This window comes from Pan paniscus, chromosome 1, assembly GCF_029289425.2.
Source record: "Pan paniscus chromosome 1, NHGRI_mPanPan1-v2.0_pri, whole genome shotgun sequence".
In the NCBI taxonomy this organism is placed as follows: Eukaryota; Metazoa; Chordata; class Mammalia; order Primates; family Hominidae; genus Pan; species Pan paniscus.
The window spans coordinates 94,226,724-94,234,521 of NC_073249.2; the positions used below are offsets into that span (position 1 = coordinate 94,226,724).

At 52.1% G+C, this 7,798-nt stretch overlaps 2 protein-coding genes across 16 annotated transcripts in view; one reads left to right on the forward strand and one right to left on the reverse strand.

The window, feature by feature from the left end:
* LOC106635285 (GON-4-like protein) overlaps positions 1-2,828 on the forward strand; it is a 29,910-nt gene extending 27,082 nt beyond the window's left edge. The window contains 3 exon segments of the mRNA XM_063604403.1: positions 294-921; positions 1,012-1,114; positions 1,812-2,828. Coding sequence (XP_063460473.1) covers positions 294-921; positions 1,012-1,114; positions 1,812-1,961 — 881 coding nt within the window. The 3' untranslated portion in view covers positions 1,962-2,828.
* LOC112439315 (protein misato homolog 1) lies at positions 1,715-6,617 on the reverse strand. 15 transcript variants are annotated; one of them, XM_034937154.3, is made up of 14 exons: positions 6,346-6,617; positions 6,118-6,253; positions 5,570-5,639; positions 5,389-5,464; positions 5,079-5,133; positions 4,855-4,993; positions 4,582-4,699; positions 4,366-4,500; positions 4,112-4,264; positions 3,707-3,838; positions 3,449-3,633; positions 3,116-3,220; positions 2,916-3,025; positions 1,715-2,623 (listed from the first exon to the last, which is right to left on the reverse strand). In XM_034937154.3, the coding sequence occupies exons 1-14, from the start codon at positions 6,427-6,429 to the stop codon at positions 2,409-2,411; spliced, it is 1,713 nt and encodes a 570-aa protein (XP_034793045.3). In that variant the 5' UTR covers positions 6,430-6,617; the 3' UTR covers positions 1,715-2,408. The 15 variants fall into 15 exon arrangements, with proteins under 15 accessions (XP_034793045.3, XP_034793065.3, XP_034793057.3 ...); XM_034937174.3 differs by having other exon boundaries at positions 1,715-2,620; positions 2,949-3,025; positions 6,346-6,509; XM_034937166.3 differs by having other exon boundaries at positions 2,949-3,025; positions 6,346-6,509.
* Between the last annotated feature and the right edge of the window lie 1,181 nt (positions 6,618-7,798).

Here is a 7,798-nt window from a genome sequence, read left to right on the forward strand (position 1 = left end):
CTTTATATCTTTGCATAAGTGACATTATGCCCCCCACCTCCACCCAACTCCTTTATTATTTATATTTTCTTGCAGAGATGGGGTCTCACCATATTGCCCAGGCTAGTCTCAAACTCCTGGCAGTCCCACCACTTTGGCTTCCCAAAGTGCAGACATTATAGGTGTGAGCCACCATGCCCAGCCCTCTTTTTTATTAGAATTTTTGCACAGTACCTGGCCACAGGTAATTTCTCGTGCTTAGGTGCATCTTGATCCTGACAGTACCCTGGGATCCTTATTCTCCTCCTAAGCAGGATTGGCAGTGGGGGGCACTTTGCCATCCCCTCGAGAAGTGACTCTTACAGAATGGCTCCTCCTGGATGGCCCACCACCTCATTCACCAGAGACTCCTCAATTTCCCCCCACAACTGGAGCTGTACTGTACACTGTTAAGAGAAACCAGGTTGGGCCTGAGGTTCGCTCCTGCCCCAAGGCATCCCCCAGACTTCAGAAAGAGAGGGAGGACCAAAAGGCAGTGAGTGAGTCAGAGGCTTTGATGCTGGTCTGGGATGCATCAGAAACTGAGAAATTGCCTGGTACCGTGGAACCCCCTGCTTCCTTCCTGAGTCCTGTTTCCTCAAAGACCAGAGATGCAGGGAGAAGACATGTGTCCGGGAAACCAGACACTCAAGAGAGATGGCTGCCCTCAAGCAGAGCTAGGGTGAAGACAAGAGACAGGACGTGCCCCGTCCATGAATCTCCATCAGGAATTGACACCTCAGAGACTTCTCCCAAAGCCCCTAGAGGGGGTTTGGCTAAAGACAGTGGAACACAGGCCAAGGGTCCAGAGGGGGAACAGCAGCCAAAGGCCACAGAAGCTACGGTGTGTGCCAACAACAGCAAGGTCAGCTCCACTGGGGAAAAGATTGTCCTGTGGACAAGGTAGGTAAGGGTGGATGACGTGTGTTTGGAAAAGAGCATAGACCACATCCATGTGGCTCCCTAGGGTTAATCATGATACCTGGGTTACAGGGAAGCTGACCGTGTGATCCTCACCATGTGCCAGGAGCAAGGGGCACAGCCACAGACCTTCAGCATCATCTCCCAGCAGCTGGGAAATAAGACCCCTGCTGAGGTAGGTGCGGGTTGGGGTGAAGACCCAGCAAAAAGAGGTCAAGGTGGCCAACTAAGAGAAAGGCCAAAGAAGGAGTTTTCATATCCAAGATAAGTGATTTTTGTAAAGGTTTGATCTAAGGAAAGGCTTGACTCATCAGGGTGGTAGTGGCTCTAGAAGAGAAAGGACACTGCATTTTTAGGTGGAAGCCCCAGTTTCCATTCTAGCTTTTTTTTTTTTTTTTGAGCCAGAGTCTTGCTCTGTCGCCCAGGCTGGAGTGCAGTGGCATGATCGTGGCTCACTGCAACCTCCACCTCCCAGGTTCAAGCAGTTCTCCTGCCTCAGCCTCTCAAGTGGCTGGGATTACAGGCGCCCACCACCCAGCCAATTTTTGTATTTTTAGTAGAGACAGGGCTTCACCATGTTGGCCAGGCTGGTCTCGAACTCCTGACCTCAAGTGATCTACCTGCCTCGGCCTCCCAAAGTGCTGGGATTACAGGTGTGAGCCACTGTGCCCGGCCATTCTAGTTTTGTTTTTAGGAGGCGTGTGACTTTGGACAAAACATTTAGCCTCTTGAGTTTCCTTATCTATAGTGACATAGCTCTCTCAACCTTGCTGTGTGGAATAAATAAAAGATTTTGCAAATCAATATATAGTGCTTCATAAATGTTAACATGTTAGTAAGGATCAGTGAATACAGCCCTCCTCCTTTCTTAGGTTTCCCACCATTTTCGAGAACTCATGCAGCTCTTCCACACTGCCTGTGAAGCCAGCTCTGAGGATGAGGATGATGCAACCAGTACCAGCAATGCAGACCAGCTGTCTGACCATGGGGACCTTCTGTCTGAAGAGGAGCTGGATGAATGAGACTCTGGGAATCATCTACACAGGACCAAACCCAACAGGCGCCCTGGCACCGGGGAGGCGGGTAGTTGTACTCTGCTTGTACAGTCCTTGAGCCCAGTTTACAGATCTGGAGAGCAGGAGGCCAGGACAAGGACAAAGGCTGGAGGATGGAGTAGGACCCAGGGGCTCTGCCATCCTAGGCATCATTCAAGGTCTTTTATGAAGACTTTACAGATGTCCTCTGTAAATAGCATCGAGAGTGGAGTTCAGCTCCTTTCTCTACTTTTTTTTGGTCTGATGGCACATATTTATTGTTCTGTGGTCTAATCACAGTGTTTCTAAATGTAAAAAGTGCATATGTTGGTGTAGCTAGTCCCGCGACATTGAGCTCCTCTGCATGAAGACACTGGGCTCCTGCATCCAGCTGTTTTTATTGCAAACTAGCTCCTTTCTCCCACACTGGGAACTTTAGTCCACGAGGCTGTCACCATCCTGGTAGCACTGGGCCAGGCTTTGTAGCTCCTGCAGCAGCTCTGCTACGTCATCGTGCTCCACTCCAGCATCCATGAAGCTGGCCCAGCGCCGCAAGTCGAGTTTGGTGAGGTCTCTGGCCAAGGCTTCCAGGGTCTGGTGCAGGGACGAAGAGGAACACAGTGCCCCAAACACTGGGATGCTCTCCACTGCTGTGGAGGGAGAGGAAACAGAGACCTGTAGATGGATGATTATTCTGCCCTGGGACTCTGCCAAACTGATAAGGAAGTCCAACCTTAGTAGACTTGATTGTAAACTCAACAAATTTGGTGTATTGTCCCCTTAGTACACCAGTACTCCAGAGGAAGAATGCTTTTCTTGGGAGCCATAGGGTGAATAAAGGAATGTTTAACTGTGGACTTTTTCAGCACTTTTAATCCAGGAATGGAGAGAGTAAAAACTCTCCCATACTTGAAATCTCAGTTTTCTTCACCTCCTACATACCTGCTCCCTTGGGGGAACCATCCAGAACCATACCCGGTGGACTGCAGCTTGAGAAGAGGTGGGGGTAAGGAGGAGCCACCCTGCAGGGAGTCAGCAGCAGATGGGAAGAACTGTGGGGGCAGAGAACAGCCATTAAGTGCGTAAGAAGTCAAGGGAGGGTTGCGGTTGGCAAGAAGGGCAGGAGCAACCGTTACACTGACCTCATGACTCCAGGCTGCTGCTGTTGTAAATACTGAGCCAAGATTTGTTCCCCAGTGGTACATGCATGAAGGGCAGAGGGTGGAGGTGTCCCTGGGGTGAGCTGGCTGCCAGAACAAAGCCAAAACCACCATTAGTCTGTGGCAGCATGAATAAGAAACAGAATTCTTATGTTCTCAGGCCATCAGCTGGATCAAGATATTCAAAGCCCTTTTTTTTTTCCTTTTTAAGGGGTGGGGAGGGAACAGTATCATTAGAATGCCCCAGAGAAATTAGGGGAAGATGGATATGAGACAAAAATCTGACAAGGACTCCTAAGGACCAACAGCTCTCACCTTGTGTGGCATGCTCTGTCTATACCCCTCAGCACCACTGACTGGGCAAAGCAACGTGTTCCAGAAGGCTCCCCACATGCAGACAGTGGGGTCCATGGGGTGGCTCCTCCAAACTGCATCAGGGAATCAGGAAGGGACTGGCCTGGAGCCAAGGGGAAAGGGATGATTGCTCCTGCTGTCACCACCTAAACAGATGGAAGAGAACACGTTATAGGACATTTTCTCAGCACTGACCCAACCCCTCACAAAGCTTCATACCTTTTTCCCACAGAAGCTCAGCATGTCAGCCAGATGAACCATGGAAACTGGAGAGGAACACAGGCGATAAGGAACAGTGACTGTGTCCAGGGCTGTAGCCAGGATGGCACTGCAGTGGAAGGGCAGAGTGGCCTGTAAGAAGACACCAAGATGGGCACTTGGCCTCGGGCCTGGAAAAGAATGTGTGGAGGCAGAATATTAACACCAGAGAGACCCAGGGGACGAATCAGGGGTATGTTTGACCCCAGGCTGGACAAGCATAGGACAGTGTGATCTGAGAGGCCACATCACAGCTGAGTTCAAGCTCGGGCCTCAGGAACAGAGCCAGTAACAGACAGCGGCTGACTGGGAGCATGAGGAGGCCCTGTAGCCTGCCGCAGTCAGAACAAGAGCACCGAGACTTACATCATAATGCAGGTAAGGGAAGTTGACAGGTGGCTCGGGTCGCAGGCCCAGGCTCCCACCCAAGGACAAGGGGCAGACAAGAGAGCTGTGAGCAGTCAGGTGCACGAGACCAAAAGCTGTGTTTAATAGACGATAGATGTTTCTCTGGGCCTCCTGGTGAAGAAAGAGTAGTTTGTATTAAGCAACTCTCCCACTGGGATTCTCATTTCTCCCTCCCCACCGTGTGACTGTTTACTTCTCTAAGTTCCACTCACCCCACGATGGTAGGGACCAGGTAGCAGGCCCCAAGTTATTATTCCCCGCCCTGAATATTCATCTTGTAGCAGCTCTGCCGCCTTCGCGCCTACCCCAGAGAAGCCATCGTGCAGGTCACACAGGATCTGGAAGCCCTGGGCGGGGGTGAGTGACAAAAGATAGTTAGCAGGATGAGAAGAGCTTCCACCCTGGAGTGCACATTGCCACGCCACTACCTGCAAGTAGTCACATTCCTCCACGTAGAAGTGCAGCCTGTCCTCCAGCTCTTCCTGGTACTTGGGTTCCTTTAGGACACTTTCCCCTTGGCCAAAAGCCTCCAGCCGACCTGCTTCCCTGCCACAAGTAAACACGATCCAAGACTTACATCTCTTCCCTCAACTCCTCAGCCTCTTGTCCTGGGGAAGGGCAGGGAAGATGGCCTCAAGAGCCTCATCCTGCATTGGTGGGGACCCATGTTTCTTGCCTCAAAGCCTCTGGGGTCCCCATACCCATCGTGGTTGTACTTCTGAATCATACAGATGCTCCGGGGATGGAGATGGACTCTGAGGAAGTCTGACCAGACCCTGATGCTGGCCTCTGTAGGGATAAGTGGTTTTGGAGTTGTAGCGGTGGTGAGTGGTGAGGAACCTGAAGACAAGCAGAGGAAATGTACCTTTCTCCACGTTTCTGCTCTACCCAAACCCCCATCCATCAGTATCTGGAGAAGTCTCACCTTTGCCATTGGGAATGGATTTGACCCTCCAAACACCATCACTACTCAGCACTCCCTGGGAGGGGTCAGAAAAATCGACATTTAGTTCCAGGCAGTTTAGAGGCAAAGGTTGCTTCATCCTCCTTGAGTTGGCTGGCCACACCGCATAGCCTCCTTTCTGTTCACCGAGTCGCAGTCCTTAGGAAAAGGTGCTTTTTCCCAAAATATCATTCTAAGACATTTAAAATGATTAAAATCCCCGTTTACCTGCCCCTATGGAGACCCTTGGGTTGTAGCACTGGGTTAAAAAGTTCAGGACAGAGGCCCTCACCTCTGCACTCAGAAAGTCTTGGAGATAAGGGTTCTTGGGATAGAGTTCCTCTTTGTGTGTGGTGAGTTTCCCCTGCCTGAAAGAGTTTGGAGATTGATCAAAGAAACTGCACTCTGATCAGTTATCCAGCGTTCTGCGTACATACACGATCCCCACCCTTATCCATACATCAGTTACACACCATGCTATTGCAGCATCCAACTGTTTGTCCCTGTAGAGTCCACCTTCCTCTTTTAGGGAGCTCAAACTACCTGTACAGAAATAACAGAGACAATGTTAGGTCAACGCCTGGGCACCCTTCCCCTCTAGCTAACCTTCCTCTGATCACCTGACAACCTGCTGTCACCATCTCTCCAGCACTTGGCTCTTCCAAGCTTTCTGGGATATACACTAGTTGGGGGAAAAACCTTGGCTTAGGAGAATCTAGATTCCATCTTTCGGTTCCCAGCTTAGTCATTAGCTGTGGGACGCGGGGGGAACCACATCCAGGAGTCTGACAGGAGTGCTGCAGTTCAAGTCCTCACTGTCTCCAGGGCCTAGCAGCCTATTCCCGAAATGGCTCTTGAGCAACTGTCGTGGGCCCCTCGAGTGTTGGCATGTTGTGCTCAGCTCCTCATCTCCGGTCCTGGAGCTCGGTAAGGTGGGAGGGTCTTGAAGATAACGGCAGCGCAAGGACTAGGCACGCGGAAGGGAAATAAGGGGCATCGGCTAACTCTGCCACCACCTCACCCTTCAGATCCATGAGGATGAGTCGCGGCGTGTAGGTCTCCTGGCCGTGCAGCGTCCGGCCCGTACGATACAGGACGTCGGGGCACAGCTCTCCCGGGGGCTCCTTGGAATCGGTCGCTCGGCCCAGCGCAGCATCCTGGGGAAGCAGAGAGGACGAGGCAGGCCGGCTGATCGTCGGGACTGTAGATCCCGAAGGGCTCCTCGGGGGCAGCTGCCGGCTGACCTCACCTGCTGGTTCCACCAGTGCGCGCCCACGAAACCGGCAAAATGTCCCAACTGCAGTGTCAGCACCTCCCGGGCCCCGCCCGCCATACTGCGCTGCTCCGCGGGGCCGCCGCGCCTCAGCCCCGCCGCTCGCTGCTCCTAGCCGATTGGCTTGGCAGGCGCGTGGGCGGGTGTTATTCTCGGCGACTTATTGGTCCGCAAACACATCCTTTCCCATTGGAGAAACGATGCGCCGATCCCTTCCTACCTCTTCCTAGACGTGGCCCAGTCCGGCTTCTCTGTGGTTGCCTGTGAGGGGCGGGGCTCCACGGGCCACGCCGTTGCTACTGCTCCACGCTGGAGCGGGGTGGGCGCCGTCTCCGCCGCTGACTTGGGGCCGCCAGGGCGCGGGCCGTGGAAGGCTCTGCTTCCTACTTGTCTTGAGGTCTTATCCCTTCTCACAGATCTCTCCGCTGGCTGATAGCTCCCCGGGCAAAAAGAAAACCTTGCCAGAAAAGCGGAAGCTCCCCTAAAGCCTCCCATGCCCCTTCATCTCTTCAGAAGTCACGTGGACCACGACTAATAACCTGTGGACTGGCTTAGCTATCATATCTCTATCATTTACACGCATTTATCTATCTCTGTGTATCTAACACCTTATGTAAAGAGAGTATGTATCTGTTGGCGTCTTTTGCTCAATATGGTTTATGTAATTCATATTTTTGCAAATATCTATAATTCATTTTCATTGCTGCGGAATAGTCCATTGTATGAATACACCACCACTGATCTATTCTAAAGAAAGAATAGGCTGGGCGCGGTGGTTCACGCCTGTAATCCCAGCACTTTGGGAGGCTGAGGCGGGCAGATCACGAGGTCAGGAGATCGAGACCATCCTGGCTAACACGGTGAAACCCCATTTCTACTAAAAATACAAAAAAAAAAAATTAGCTGGGCGTGGTGGCGGGCGCCTGTAGTCCCAGCTACTCGGGAGGCTGAGGCAGGCGAATGGCGTGAACCCGGAAGGCGGAGCTTGCAGTGAGCCGAGATCACGCCACTGCACTCCATCCTGGGCGACAGAGCGAGACTCTGTCTCAAAAAAAAGAAAAAAAGAAAATATATTCTGCTGATAATAGCTTTTGGGATTGTTTCCAATTTTTGGGCTATTAGGTGCTATGATTAACATTCTTGTGTGTGTTTGGAAACAAGGCAAGGGCCGGGTGCGGTGGCTTACGCCTGTAATCCCAACACTTTGGGAGGCCGAGGCAGGAGGATCAACTGAGGTCAGGAGGTTGAGACCAGCCTGGCTAACATGATGAAACCCCGGTCTCTACTAAAAATACAAAACATGTAGCCGGGCGTGGTGGCGGGCCCTTGTACTCCCAGCTGCTCAGGAGGCTGAGTCAGGGAATCATTTGAACCTGGGAGGTGGAAGTTGCAGTGAGCCGAGATCACGCCACTGCACTCCAGCCTGGGC

What these genes read in the sequence shown, in the direction of transcription:
- LOC112439315 (XM_034937154.3), bottom strand. Translation starts at nt 6,429, where the DNA reads ATGGCGGGCGGGGCCCGGGAGGTGCTGACACTGCAGTTGGGACATTTT. An exon ending in CGCACTGGTGGAACCAGCAG is followed by an intron (nt 6,254 to 6,345) that starts GTGAGGTCAGCC and finishes CTGCTTCCCCAG; the next exon opens with GATGCTGCGCTGGGCCGAGC. An exon ending in CTGGTCCCTACCATCGTGGG is followed by an intron (nt 4,265 to 4,365) that starts GTGAGTGGAACT and finishes TTTCTTCACCAG; the next exon opens with GAGGCCCAGAGAAACATCTA.